The sequence below is a fragment of the Monodelphis domestica genome, chromosome 6 (genome assembly GCF_027887165.1).
Source record: "Monodelphis domestica isolate mMonDom1 chromosome 6, mMonDom1.pri, whole genome shotgun sequence".
Taxonomy (NCBI): domain Eukaryota; kingdom Metazoa; phylum Chordata; class Mammalia; order Didelphimorphia; family Didelphidae; genus Monodelphis; species Monodelphis domestica.
This window is the reverse complement of record NC_077232.1, coordinates 129,798,535-129,813,885: the sequence shown is the minus strand read 5'-3', so window position 1 is coordinate 129,813,885 and position 15,351 is coordinate 129,798,535. Positions and strand designations below refer to the sequence as shown.

Sequence of the window (15,351 nt, the reverse complement as noted above, 5' to 3'; positions counted from 1 at the left end):
TAGTGTCATTATTCTCATGTGACCGGACTAAAAATGCCATTATTTGACATCATGTTTAGTAAGGACACTTTTAGGCTATTTAAAAAAAAAGAAGAAGGAAGAGAAGAAAAAGAAAAGGAGAGAAAAGCCAAAGGTGAGCCTACCTGAAAGTTCTCTCTCCTCCTAGGGGTGAGGTTGCAGTACTCCAGCTTTTTCTGTACTCCTCTCGCTCAGTCTTCTTCCTCCTCAGAGGAGCAGGTATGTAAGCGGTCTGGTTACTCTTGTTGGGGAGGTACTGGTTAAAAGGCACTGCTGATTTCGGCTCACCATGAGAAGTCCTCCTTGCTGACATGTCATCCTTCTTTACATCGGGCAGCTTTCGATGAGGCAAGTCAGATTCCGAATCACTTCCTCTGCCTAGGTAAGAGAGGGAAAGGGTCAATAGTTGCAGGGATGTCTGTTAGGAAAGCTCAAACAGGCCACTTTCATTGCAGTGGCAAGTTTCTATGGCATTTAGATGAAAACAAGGTTTCTTCTTTCAATTTCTCAATTAACCAAAAGTATTAGTATAAATTGGTATATTTTGGGATTCCAGGGGTAACCCCCATCTAATAAAGAGGGGGGAAAAGCTTAAAAATAAATCCAAACAATAAGATTTTTCTATTAGTATCAATTTTACAACAGAGATACTATCATACATGCAGCTTATATCTTTCTTTCACTGGTACCTTTTAAAATCACACTTGTTTAAAATTAAAATCCCTTCTATGCCCAGTGAACCTTTTATTTTGACAAATATTTTTCAAAAATAGTTAAGCATTGTCAAATAGCACTTGGAATGTTCACTCATGCCTGCAACACCCATAGTCTACAGACTCTGCAATGGAGACAGAAGAGGATGCATTTTTTAAAAATCTTCTTTAAGGCCAACTTTGGTTATTATAATTATACAAGATGGGATTTTTTTGTTCATTTCCATTTCTGTTGAAACTTGGATTTTAAGGATTAAATATAAATCAACCAACTACATATTTACTTATTGGATATCAAGTCTTATAGCATTAAACATGTGAGGGATACAAATAAGTAAGATATGATACTTATTAAATGGGATGATATTAATTGGGAGCTATAGGACATGGATATACATGAAACATTTAAAAAACAAAATAAAATAATATGGAACAAAGAAGAGGATGCTCAAGTATGACAGGAGTTCTAAGAAGGGAGAGATTAGTAGATATTTTCCCAAGAAGGCTTCAAAATCGAGGGGACCCATCATCTGGACATTAAAGAACAGGAAAGATTTAGATAAGTATAGACAATGAATGTGGATGGTTAAGGAAATAGGAATAGTCAGAGCAAAGGAACAGAGGTAGCAACTAGCTTGATGTAGCAGAGACAGTATGGAGACCCATCTGGCTGGAAGATAAGGCTTATCATAAGGCACAAGAAAAAAGTTTGGTTTAGAGAGGTTTGGGGGGAGAATTGTGGAAGATTTTGAAAGACACAGAGCTCATACTTGATGCCAAATACAATTAGCAATAGGAACCTCATGTTGCTACAGAGATGATTCTGGAAAATAGTATAGCTCCAAAAGTAAAAATTAAAATTGTTTTCAAATTGTAGATAAACTGTCATACAAAGGATGATGAACAGTTGACTGTCTACTCCCAAGACTCCACTAAAAAGGAGAAAACAGGAAATGAATTGTAGCTTGAGTAGATCTGGGTCAGATGGAAGAATTGTCTCAAGAGTTATTGGAAAATTGCTAGTTATTGGAATGAACTACCAAGAGAGGTTATACAATCTCTTTCTTTATAGGTTTAAAAAAATAGAGTAAGCAAAACTATTGGAGTCAGATGGATGTGGATCACCGCATGATATCTTTCATAACAGTGTAATTAGAGTCTTATTTGGGGGTTTTGATTTTTTATGAGAGCACTCTTACAACAACAAACAATATGGAAGTGTTTTGTGTGATAATAAAAATTAAATAAAAGGTAAAAAATCGATGTGATGGGAGATCTCCTCATCAGAATCCAAAGATTCATGTGTGATGGCACATGAATGTGTGATTGAAAAGAAGAGAAATATTGAGGCAACAAAATAGCCCTAAAATTCTATTATGGCATCCCACCTTAATCAGACACAAGCTACCATCTGTGAATGAACATTATTGTAAGAAGGACACATTGCTGTATACTATAACAGCAAATCATGTCAACAGAAAAGAAGGAAGAATTATCAAATTTCAGCTTATCCATCTACAACCCTGGGCAATTAGCCAGGAAAGTCTCATTCTTGATTGGGGATTATTAGCACAGGATTTCTTATTTACACTTCTTTTAAGTTGCATACATTTGACAAACACACTCCCTGCAGAGCTATCTATAGGATCTCAGGGATCCAGTTCAGACAAAGCAATTATTAATTGTTTACTATATACAGGCAGGAATTGTGCTAAGTGCTAAGGTTACAAAGATAGGCAAAGACAAGCAGCTCCTATTCTATTGGGAGAGACAATATGAAAAACGACCATCCACAAATCAGATTGATTTCATATAATTGATTGATTGTCATATAAAATGGAGTTATCAATGGAGTGAAGGTACTAGCACTAAGTAGGAGTGAGTTTTTTTGTTTTTTTTTTTAGAAGGTGAGTGTGTAGCTGGGACTGAAAAGAAATCAGGGTAGGACAGGAGATAGTGATGAAGAAGGAGATAATTTCAGGTACGAGAACAGATAATGAAAAAGCCAAGAGTCTGGAAAGGGGTATGTCCTGTGCAAGGAACAGCAAGGAGGCAAGTGTCACTGTAACCAGTTGAAATCTTGTCCCTACAGATTACTTAGATTTGTCTCAGCTGGGTCCCTGATATCCTATATATAGAGAGACCTCTACCTAGGAATGTGAGTTTGCCAAGGTATATACCTTACAAAGGTATAAATAAGACAAAGAAAATAAGTCTTGTCATTTCTTTCTCCACAACATCTCTCTCATATGTCACCTCTCTAGACATGTGATTATTACCCTAATTGGAGCTTTCATCATTTCTTGCCTTGGATCCTCCCAAGGAAGGATATATGTCCCCTTGCATACACATTTGGTTGGCAAATCTTGCTGTTTCTTCTTTACTAAATCTCTTGTGTTTGTTCTTATCTCTGTATTCACATAGGTACAACTTTAGCATAGATCTCCCTCTCCTCTGGCTTAGACTATTAAAAGGATACTGATTACATACACACACACACTTGCTGTCTTCTCAATTAGAATATGAGCTTATTACACTATTGCCGTGTTCGCCAAGATGTGGCATGTGTGCCCCGGCAAGCTGGACAGGGCTGCTCCGTTGCCCCTCTCCACTGTGCCTGGGGATAATGTTCACATGCCCTGCCACTCTGCCCAGCAGCCCAATGTCAGCACTTCCTCCCTCCACTGTCTGGGGTAATGCGAGGGGCTCACAGGCAGCCTGAAGGTGTAGTTTGGGCATGTGATCTCTTAAAAGGTTGACCAATTCTGCACTATTGTATTATAAGAAATGATGAGCAGGATGATTTCAGAAAAAAACCTGAAAAGACCAAATGAACTGAGGTAGAGTGAAATACGCAGAACCAGGTGAATATTGTACACACTAAGAGCAATATTGTATGATGATCAGCTGTGAAAGACTTAGCTATTCTTAGCAATACAATGATCCAGAACAATTTTGAAGGACTTATGACAAAGAATGCTATCTACCTCCTGAGAAAAAACAAATGGAACTGGAAAGCTGATCAAAGTTTACAAATTTTCACTTTACATTTTTTATCATGGGGTTTTTGGTTTCATATGAATATTCTCTTACAACAATGACAAATATGGAAGTATATTTTGCATGATAATACATGTATAACCCAAATGAAATTGCTTACATCTCTGGGAGTGGAGGAGGGATAGGAGGGAGGGAGACAGTTTGGATCTTTTAAGTTAGCAAACTGTATGTTGGAAATTGCTACTATATTTAATTGGGAAAATTTTATATCTATCTAATAAATGATATAAGCACATTGCTAGTAGAGAATGTTTTATTTATTGTATTTATACCTTCATTGTAAATTCTTGTTCCCTAAATCAATCCAGATTGTTTCCATTCCTTCCCCTTACAACAACAAAAAACATATGAAGAAATAGAAGAAAATGGAGTGGGAACAGTGAGACTATAGAGAAGAATATTTGGATGAAGCAAAAGAGGCAAAACAAAAATGATAATATTGAAACCATTGGTATACCACAGATCACAGAGACAGAACGAAGCAATAGATGAATTTAGGAAATAGTCTATAAGCCTGGCATGGATGCACACTACAGTAGTTATGGGAAAATTCAATTATCCAGATAATCTACAGCCTCCTTATGCTTGAAGTTAATGCAACTAATTATTTCTTTACCTGCCTAACTATAATTTTCTATTTCAAAATGTAGAGAAATCAACAAGGGAAATTTCTGTGCTGGACTTAAAAAGAAAGAAACTGATTGCTAGGGTAAAAAATGATGTAAAACAAGGGCAGCTTGATAGTACAGTAAATAGAGTACCAGGCTTAGAGTCAGGAGGACCTGGGTTCAAGTGTGGCCTCAGATACTTCCTAGATGTGTGATTCTGGGCAAGTCACTTAACCCCCATTATCTAACCCTTACAACTCTTCTGCATTGGACCTGATAGTATTGATACTAAGGCAGAAGGTAAGGTTATATTTTTAAATAAAAAATGATGTAAACCTTGGGAGAAAGGGAATATTTTACCTTAAAATCTATGTTAAGATGAAAAGCTAGTTGTAGGCTAACATTTGCCATAGACATGAGGAGAGTAGATATCAAAGAATTGACAGAAACAATAACTGGGATGTATTCTATGACCTAAAATTCTACAGGGAAATCCAGGAGTGATCAGAACCTCTGAGGAATTCAATTCTGACATAAAAAGTGCAAAATTCAGCGAGGAGGAAAATTAGTGAGTGGTTTAAAGAAACTGATAAAGACACATAGGAAACTACAGCCATAACAAGCTGAAATAGTGGAAAATGCAGGGCTGGGCCTGTGGAGAGGGAAGATAATGGGTGGCTAAAGAGGAGATTTACAAAAAACAGAACAGCACTTGATCTATTTAATTCTAGAACTTAAAACTAAGAGCAATTGGTAGAAGTGGTAGAGAGGGACGTTTAGGCTTGATATATGGGGAGAAAACAAACTTCCTATTCATTAGAGCTGTATATCAGTCGAACAGAAGATGCCTCAAGAAGTAGTAGGATTCTCCTTAATGGAGGTCATCAGGAGCTGAATGACCAGTTCTTGAGGACATAATAGAAGCAACTCTTGACTAAGCATGAGTTAAGCTAGATCAGAGGTTCTTAAACTGGTATCTTCAAACACACCAAAGGGATCTGTGAGGATCTATGAATTTGGATGGGGAAAAATGACATTTTTATTTTCACCAACTTCTGATTTTCTTTGTATTCCTTTGTATTTTGTTTTATGTATTTAAAAACATTATTCTGAGAAGGGGATCATGGGCTTTACCATCTGGCAAAAGGAGGGGTCCATAACCCCAAAAGTTCAACAATCTCTAGGCTTGATGGCCTCTGAGGGCACTCCAAACTCTTAAGATTCTACGTTTATGGAGGTACAATTTTGACAGTCTCTTTCCTACTCAAAAACCTTCAGGGGTTCCATGTTGCTTCTAGTTCAAAATTCAAGCTCCTCTTTCTCATATATAAAGCCTTCTATAATCTGGCTCCACTCTATCTTTGCAATCTTATTTGAAGTTAGTCCTCTCACAAATTCTTCATTTTAACCAAATTAGCCACCTATTCACTGAACTCAACATCTTGGCTCTTACTTTTCCTATACTTCTTCCCGACAGTGCCTAGAACACAATTTTAGTCCTCAAAATCCTTATGTCTTCACGAATCAACTCCATAACAAAGAATTTCCTTATCTCCTCAGGTCCTACAGTTCTTTTTCTCCTCAAGCTATTTTGTATTCTGCCTACTTATTAATGGTATTTGGAATAAAAGGATAAAATGAAAATGGTAAGAAGGGAATCAATACCAAAAAATGAAAGGGAGTTGATATTCCAAATAGTAGCTACCAAATCAGTCTCTATCTAGTTACCTAAGATGAGTTCAAATCACCAAGTTTATGAAATCTATATCCTAGTACACTAAATGAACTAATGGATGTAACTGCACGCTCAGTCATTATCATTGAAAGATCATGGAGAAATAGGAATGGAGAGGATAAAGTGCCTAATTTTCCAAAAACGGGAAGAGAATGGAGTTCGCAAACTATAGGCTAATAGTAGCTTAACCTAGATTTTCTTTTTTTAAACCCTTACCTTCCATTTTAGAACCAATACATTGTATTGGTTTCAAGACCAAAGAGCAGTAATGACTAGGCAATGGGGGCTAAGTGACTTGCCCAGAGTCACACAGCTAGGAAGTGTCTGAGGCTAGATTTGAACCTAGGACCTCTTGTCTCTAGGCCTGGCTCTCAATCTACTGAGCTACTCAGCTGCCCCCTTAACCTCGATTTTCTGTAAAATTCTACAAGTTATAATTAGTGAACAACTAGAATAAGGAAGCAATGAATACAAAGGGTTAAATAAGAACAAGTTAGTTGAGAATAACCCCATTTCATTTTCTAATAAATTTTTTAGACTAATAACTCTGGGAACATTGGATATATGAACAGTAGATGGTTTACCTAGATGTTAGGAAATCATCTGATAAAGTCGTCTCTCATGCTATTTTAAGGGAAAAGATGGTAAGATATAAACCTCCCAAATGGTTAGGTGTGTTCGGAACTGGTTGAAGACCCAAAGAAGAGTCATTAATGCCTTGATACCACATTGCAAGGGTCTCTAGTACCATGTTCCAGGGCTCTCTCCTTAATCTTAAATACTGTTTAATATTTGTATCGAATAAGATAAAGACATAGGTAACATCCTTGTTGAATTTGAAGGTGACAAAATAATGAGAAATAGCTAACAAGAGGATGTTTGAGTCAGAATCTGAAAATCTATTGGCATTTCAGAGTCTTTGCATAATCTAATAAGATAAAATTCAAAGATGAATGTTGGGTCTTACAGTCAGACGATGCCCCTGCCCTCCAAAAGAGGAAGTCCCTAAGTACAAATTGGAAGAAGTATAGCCAGATGGCTTTCGTTTGGATGAAAAAAAGCTCTGGGGTGGTAGAGTTTAGTGTGCTACAAACTGAGGATGAACCAGCAGAATGGCATGGCAGGCAGAAGAGAGGTTGCAATCTTTTGTGTCTAAAAGACAAGCATAGCACCAAGGATAAGAGAAGTTACTGTGCACATCTGAAGTATTCTAAGCAGTTTCAAAATAATATATTCAAGCAGCTGTGATAGAAGGAGTCAGAGAGATCTCAGTTCAAATTCTACTCTGACCACAGTGGCTATGGCCCGTGGCATGTTGAATTTCTCTGAATCTGCTTCCTCCTGTGCAAAATGGGAAGGGTATCTACAGTATCTACCTCACAGAGTTCTTGTATGGATCAAATGATATATGCTTATATATGTAAAGTGCTTTGCCAACCTTGAAGTGATGAATACGTGCTATTGTTTATTTTTATTAGCCTTAATATATATTCAATCATTTTCAATCAAGTCCAACTCCCTGTGACCCCCTTTTGGGTTTTTTTTTTTTTTTGGCAAAGATACTGAAGTGGTTTGTCTTTTCCTTCACCAGCTCACTTTAAAGATAAAGAAATGGAGGCAAACAGGGTAAAGTGACTTGTCCATAGTCACACAGCTAGTTTGCCATTTTTTTCTCCAGCTCATTTTACAGATGAGGAAAATTAGGCAAACACAGTTAAATGACTTGCCCAAGCTCACATGCTAGGAAGTGTCTGAGACCAGATTTTCACTGAGGAAGATGAGTCTTCCTGACTCTAAGCCTTTCACTCTATCCCCTTTACCAACTAGCTGTCCATTAACTCTCTAATAATACCTATATAAAGATTCATGTTGTAGGTATGGAATAAGTAAATTGAATTTCAACATTTTAAAAAATAAAAACCATTAAACTTTATTTTTTTCTTAAAATTTATGGAAGGATTGTCAGAGTGGTTTCAGCTTTTTCTTGTTACTGAGCCACCATCTTGGCTCTGCCCCTGTCTTTAAATTTATGAAGAAAAGTCCATTCAAAAATATTTTAAGCCAAATTGAAGCTCAAATACACCAACATCCAAATACTATCTAACAGTGATGTATTTATTTTAAATTATATTTTAAAATTATTCATGGGGGACTAGATGGTGCAGTAGATAGGACGCTGGAGTTAAAATGAGTGTGGAAGAGAAGAAACATGAGATTAATAATAACAACACACAAAATGCACAAACTAGGTACAAGAAGTTCACTTGTTGTTCACACTGCAAATTAAAGTCCTCAAAGGAAGCTGATGATTTGCAAGAGATGCAATTGGCCATAAAATCTGGAGCAAAGCCTAAATACTCTGATGTGGTTAGGAAAGAGTTATGAAGCCAGGCTCTTAAGACATATAGTGTGATAAAGGGAGATAGAAGGAATAGTGAGAATGAGGCTGCAGTTGTAAATAATAGACAAAAGTTGGGGAATGGTGAAAATTCTGTGCAAAGAATCTGTGAATGATAACCATTGCAATAAAGTAAGAAAAAGGCAGAGACAGATTAATGAAATGGAGGCAGAAATTAAGGCTATAACATCTCAGACAGTAAATGAGATAAGGAACTTTGATAAGACCTGTATAGTAACCACATGGGAAAGAATTCTTAAGGAAATCAAATCTTTCTTAGAGAACTTTTTCCAGTGTAGATTGGGATATGGGATTGAATTATGCAAAAGAAAAGGGATGAAAAAGTCACAAGAACTCGAGCAGAGTTTGTGACAGATACAGAGACTCATAATTTCAGTTCCCTAAAGGTTACTGTTGCTAATGATAATAATGCTTTGAAATCATTCACAGATGACCTCTCACCAAGCTTGGTTAATTCTGTAAATAGCTTTACAGCACAGGTACCCATAGTAAATACATCTAGTTTGAATCCAGAAGCTATTACCTTCCATCCAGCAATGAGTGATATAGATAAGGAAATATTAATTGAAAATGAAGCTGAAATTACTTTTGAACTTTTTAAATCCTCCCTTTTTTCATGCCTCTTCCACATGAGGAAGAGCTGAGTTTGAATCTGGCTTCAGACATTCACTTGCTGTGTGACCCTGGGCAAGTCTCCTAAGCTCTGTTTCCTCAACTATAAAAATGAGGATGATAATCCCAGGTTGTTGTAAGGATCTAATGGGACAATATTTGTAAAGCATTTAGCATGTGCCTGGAGCATAATAGACACTATATAAATATTTGCTCATTCTTCCCTTCCCTTTTCTCATTTATTTTATTAATGGGGGACAATTACCCATTGAAGTAAATAATAACAGCAACAATAACAACAGCAGTAGCAATTAGCTTTTATAGAAAACTTTAAGGTTTGCCTTAAAGAACTATATAAATATTATCCCATTTTTTCCTTATAACTGGCACGCCTAACCTGTATATAAGAGACCCAGCAAGCCACTTAATGTCTTAGGAAACTATATGCTAATGCTATGTGTTCTATTGGGTTTTTATTTATTTTGTTAAATTATTTATAAATTACATTTAATTTTTGTTTGTATTTAATGATTCTGATTGAACAGTTTTGATACCTCTGGATGAGATAGATAACCTCTAAGGTATATTTTGGTTTTCAATTTACAATCCCATTTTTTATTCTGTTAAACCAAAATTTTCGTTAAGTAGCTATCCCTTTTAGCTTTAAATCTCTAATCTCATGTAAGTACATGTTGTTGAGTCATTTCCATTGTGTCCAAATCTTCATGACTCCATTTGGAATTTTCTTGGCAAAGATACTGGACTGGCTTACCATTTCCTTCTTGAGCTCATTATATAGGTGAGAAAACTGAGGAAAACAAGGTTAAGTGACTTGCCCAGGGTCACACAGATATTAAGTGTTGGAAGCCATATTGGAACTCAAGAAGATGAGTCTGCCTAACTCTAGGCCATCAATCTATCCCCTGCACCACCTAGTTGCCCCATGTACTATATACACATATATACATTACACATATATATATGAAAAAATAAGTAAAAGGTAATATTTGGGGGAGATATATTTTGATGGGGGAGAAGAAATTGAGAAAGACTTAATGCACTGGAGGAAACATTGTTCAGAGAGATCACAGAGTTCTAATACTTCAGCTTGAAGAAAAGAGACTTGGAGAAGTCATTTTTGATCTCAAACTATAATTCTGAGTCTTTGGAAGTTACAAAATGCAGTGAATATGAGACCATTCTTAATGTGGTCCAATTGTCTTTCTACCAGCTGGTCTATGCAGAGTGAAGCCGTCACCTCTCTCTGTCTAAAAGGACAATGCTTTCCAGTGGATACTGAATGAAATGAGCTATGGAAAGTGTATATTATGTTTGAATTCTAAAACTATAGAAAGGAACTATTTAAAGGAAAAAAAAATTTAGATCAATCCTTGACTTCTGATTTTGAAATCAATTTTATCTAAATCAAATATACCTGGGAAAGATTCTACAACTTAACTGGGCTGTCCAGTGTTGTCTTAATAACTATTGGGACTTCTAGTCAATCTGTAAGATCTCCAAATATCAAAGGGTTTGTAAAAAATAAACCCCATCCAAAATTCCATAGTACTGTGGTTCACTATGTTTATCATCATTTTTAAAATGCCTTTTCAATGAACTTGGAGTTGAGTCTTTTTCATAGGTGGTGTTATATTCATTTAAACATTTCCCTTACTGGTACCCAGAGTACATAAACCTTTCAGAAAGTTTACGAGTTAATGTGTCTGCACAGCATCTTGTTTTGCTGGAACTCCGAAAGGCAGCCTTTCATAAATCACAGCGCAGCACTATGATGTAACAGACTTTCCAATAGCACATACAGTAACTGAGGCAAAGTTCACACAAACTTCTGGCAAAGTCATCAAAACCTCTTGCATCACTAAAACAACATTTTCCCTTTTTACCTCAAATTATCTTTTCATTTACTAGCTTATAGAATTATCTGGCTAGATCATCCCTGAGATGGAACCCAAAATTCTAGTTCTTGACAACAAATCCCTTGTGAACATTTAATCCTGAGACATGTAATTAACTGCAACAGCAACTTACCATCGCTACTTCCTCTGAGAACTACATCTGGGGAGGGTGTCTGCTGAGAACGGGAGCCAAATGAGTCCAGACTGTCAAAAGAATCATCTCGGCCATGCCGGGGTGGAGAGAGGGAATCGCTGCGCTCAGAATCCCAGCAGTCTATATAGCCGCTGTCTCGGATGCTTCGTTTAGGGCTTTCAATATCATCAGTTTCCTATTAAAAAAAGTTACAGAAACGAAAAAAGTCCATATCTGTGCAGTCTCGGCAAATGATGCATTCATCGGTAATCGTCCTTTCTTTGATACTAGAATGCAAGGATTACACTTAAAAGTTCCTGATAATCTCCCTCCCATTCTTTTCTCATTGACTGAATTTTCTTAAAACTATAAAAACACATAAAGCCTTAATAAAACTTCCAAACTAACCCAACCTTACCCAACACACAACTCCAGCCATCCTTTCAATCACAAAAATCAACTAAGATGAAAGAACATCTGACCATTTGAATCGATAAGAAAACAACATGAGATGACAAAGAGGTGAAAACAGAAATTAAAAAACTAAAACCTTAACCTTGGTTTGTCTTTCAGAGTCCATAACTACATGTCTGGTATGGAAATAAGCTGCTAACTATTCCCCTATATGTGGCCGCTGGCGGGCAAGCACTTGTTTATGCCGTAGAATCAACTAGGCAGGATCCTGAAGCAGCAGGCTCCCATCTCCCTCTAACTGGAAGGGAAATTCCTCTTATGAAAGAGAGATGTCTTTTGGAGGCAATCAGCAATGAAAAATATGCAAAATGCTTCTCCTGATGCCTCAGAAGAATTCAGTCATGCTCTTCCCTCTTTGCCAGCTCTTGGCTCTAGGGGGATATGAAAGCACTTGGAGCTGACCCACATGTTCAGAGCAGTGAGAACAATGGTTGTCTTTGACAGTCCTGTGATTATAAATTCTTTCCAGCACAAGCAACACATACTAAAACACTGAAACTCCAGCAGAGAGAAAGGTCAGTTGAAGCCATCCTCACCCTCGTGTTATAATAAATCCCTTGTTTTAGCCAATGTCTTAGCATTAATTATAACAGCCCAGGCTGAGGAAAACAAAAATAACTATGGTCATTCAAAGATAAACCTCGATTTAATTTCTTAACTACCCCCCCTGCCCCCCGCCCGACCTCGCTTCCCAGACTGTCACTTAAAAATCAGACATTCACAGATTGGCATTTTCTAGCCTGAAAAGTCTGCAATGTGAAACTTGGAATTTCTGGAGATGCTGACAAATTCATTTAAAGATGTCCTCCCACATGATAGAAATGAAAAGAAAATCTGAAATGCCCAAAGTTCTTAAAACGAATCTAGAGTTAGTCAGTAGAGGTAGAAATAGTCCTCATTAGGCCCACAACAGCCAAGGCCACAGTAGGGACTACCTTCTGGAACAAGAGTGTGTCACCATTCAATTGCGTCTCAGTCTAGCTGACATAACTGCCCCCCAACTGAAGCCCAGGAGGATTCCAGGATGGTGGGGGGTAACTGCAATGCACAAAGACGTACAAAAGCTTGGCACTAAAAAAGAAGAGTGGGTGAAATGGAAAGGGCAAGGCTGAAATATTAGCACCCTCTAACTCTTCATAAAAGAGAATTGAGTGTAATGAAAGAATGAGTTGCCAATCCTTGGTGTGGCCCCAGGAAATATGCTTTAAAATCGCCTCTCTCAAATGAGGGTCTAAGGAACTCAAGGGGTAGGGGGAAGGGTTCTATGAAGCAGTTTAGGGATACCATAGTGAAAAAACACAATAGGCACACCACCCATCCATTTTATTGTATACAATTGTGTGTATTCAAGTGGATAGGAAAAAAAATCAACTATTAGATGAAATTAATCTTGTGACTAAGGAGCTGGATTCTCATTGATCTAGAATCAATCATCAGATATGCCTGATAATAGCAAAGAATCATTTGTTCCTTTATATTTTTGATGATTCTTTAAAGTACAAATATGCATGCATTTCTCTACTATAATTTTGATAAATTCTCATTTTTTTAAGTTTTAGAAAATTTTATTTAATTAATGAATTTATAATATTTTTCCATGGTTACAAGATTTTTTTTCTTCTCCCACCCCCACCCTGACCTCCCTCTCATAGCTGACATACAATTCCACTGGGTTTTACATGTGTCATTGATCAAGAACTACTTCCATATTACTGATATTTGCACTAGTGAGATCATTTAGGGTCTACATCCCCAATAAGATCCCCCTCAACCCATGTGATCAAGCAGTTGTTTTGCTTTGGTGTTTCTACTCCCACAGTTCCTTCTGTTGATGTGGACAGCGTTCTTTCTCTTAAGTCCCTCAAAATAGTCCTGGATCATTGCACTGCTGCTAGTAGAGAAGTCCATGACATTCGATTGTACCACAGTGTATGAGTCTGTGTACAATGTTCTCCTGGTTCTGCTCCTCTCACTCTGCATCAATTCCTGGAGGTTGTTCCAGTTCACATGGAATTCCTCCACTTTATTATTCCTTTTAGCACAATAGTATTCCATCACCAAAATATACCACAATTTTTTCAGCCATTCCCCAATTGAAGGGCATCCCCCCATTTTCCAATTTTTTTTTTGCCGCCACAAAGAGCATAGCTATGAATATTCTTGTACATGTCTTTTTCCTTATTATCTCTTTGGGGTACAAACCCAGCAGTGCTATGGCTGGATCAAAGGGTAGACAGTCTTTTAACACCTTTTGGGCATAGTTCCAAATTGCCCTCCAGAATGGTTGGTTGATCAATTCTGATAATGGATAATTGATCAAAATCAGTAAGATTGCTTAAAAGACAAGAAAAAAAGTGTTCATAACTCATATGATGACAAAGCAAATATTCTCATACCTATACTATGTGCTATATCTCCCCCAAGAAGAACTAGGGATGTGATGACAAACCTGGTTTGGTTTTTCTTGCAGTCATGTTATGTTCATGGAGAAAAAAGTAATTTCAGAGTCAGATTGATTACAAAGGCATTTAAAAATAAAACAATATTAAAGCAAAAGCCAAATTCTTGCAAAAGCTAAAATATAATTAATGGAAAAAACATTCAAGCACAATGATGCATATAAATGAAGGGGTAAAAATGAATAATCTCCTTCAATAAGTTTCCCATTTTAAATATTTTGAAAAATACATATATAGGAAACAAAGATATCCTTCTCAATAAATAAGCTTTAAATGAACACCTCAAAATTATAAAGAACAAGCTTGCCTGGAAAAACTTCTGCTCTTTGCAGAGGGGAAAGGTCAACAAATGTAGCACATATTTTCAAACATTATAGAAGTATTGACCACTTATGTTGATTTTTTCCTCTTTTTTCTTTGTGTTTAAAAATATTATTTTAAAAATATGAGCACCTAGGTGGCTCAGTGGATAGAGCATCAGGCCTTGAGTTGGAAGGACCTGGGTTCAAATTTGACCTCAGTCACTTCTTAGCTCTGTAACCCTGAGCAAGTCACTTACCTTCCTTTGCCTAGCCCTTGCCCTTCTGTGTTAGAGTTGTTACTAAGACAGAAAGTAAGGTAATTTAAAATATATATGTGTGTGTGTATATATATATATATATGTATTTATACATTTTGTCATATGTGACAGTTCCTTAGAAAAGGTAAGGGGATGGATACTGGAGGAAACAATGGTGATATAAAAATGACATCAGTAAAAATATTATTTAAAAGAAAGCTTTAAATATACTGCTAGATTCTGAATACATGATTATTAAAAATCAGCCCTCTGTTTTCTGGAATGGTTCTCCAAATAACAACAAATCTTTAGGCAGTGTTTAGTATATGGCAGATATTTTGCTAAGTGCTTTACTTTGCTTGTTTGATTCTCCCCAACTACTCTGGGAGAAAAGTGTTTTTATTATGTCATTTTGCATATGAAATAAAGAGGCAGACAGGATAAGTGACTTACTTGGGGTCACAAAGGTATCAAGTGTCTGGGGCCAAATTTAAACTCAGGTCTTTCTGATTTTAGTCCTGGAGCTATACCTACTGTACCCCTTAGGTACTAGTATTTACAGACCAAAAGTTAAATATGACCTTACCAAGAGGTTTAATTCTGAAAATTATTAAATCTTCATGTCTGGTGGCTGGCAGGTTAATG

At 36.7% G+C, this 15,351-nt stretch overlaps 1 protein-coding gene across 10 annotated transcripts in view; it reads right to left on the bottom strand.

Annotated features, from left to right (window-relative positions):
• The window catches only part of LIMCH1 (LIM and calponin homology domains 1), a 408,610-nt gene that overhangs the window by 98,266 nt on the left and 294,993 nt on the right, over nucleotides 1–15,351 (bottom strand). For 7 of the 10 annotated variants that reach the window (XM_056802571.1, XM_007496513.3, XM_007496514.3 and 4 more), the window contains 2 exons: nucleotides 11,215–11,410; nucleotides 144–396 (listed from right to left, as the gene is read on the bottom strand). In XM_056802571.1, coding sequence (XP_056658549.1) covers nucleotides 144–396; nucleotides 11,215–11,410 — 449 coding nt within the window. Of the gene's footprint in view, nucleotides 1–143; nucleotides 397–11,214; nucleotides 11,411–11,770; nucleotides 12,113–15,351 lie in introns of those variants that run through there. The other 3 variants (XM_007496517.3, XM_007496515.3, XM_007496518.3) reach the window with 3 other exon arrangements.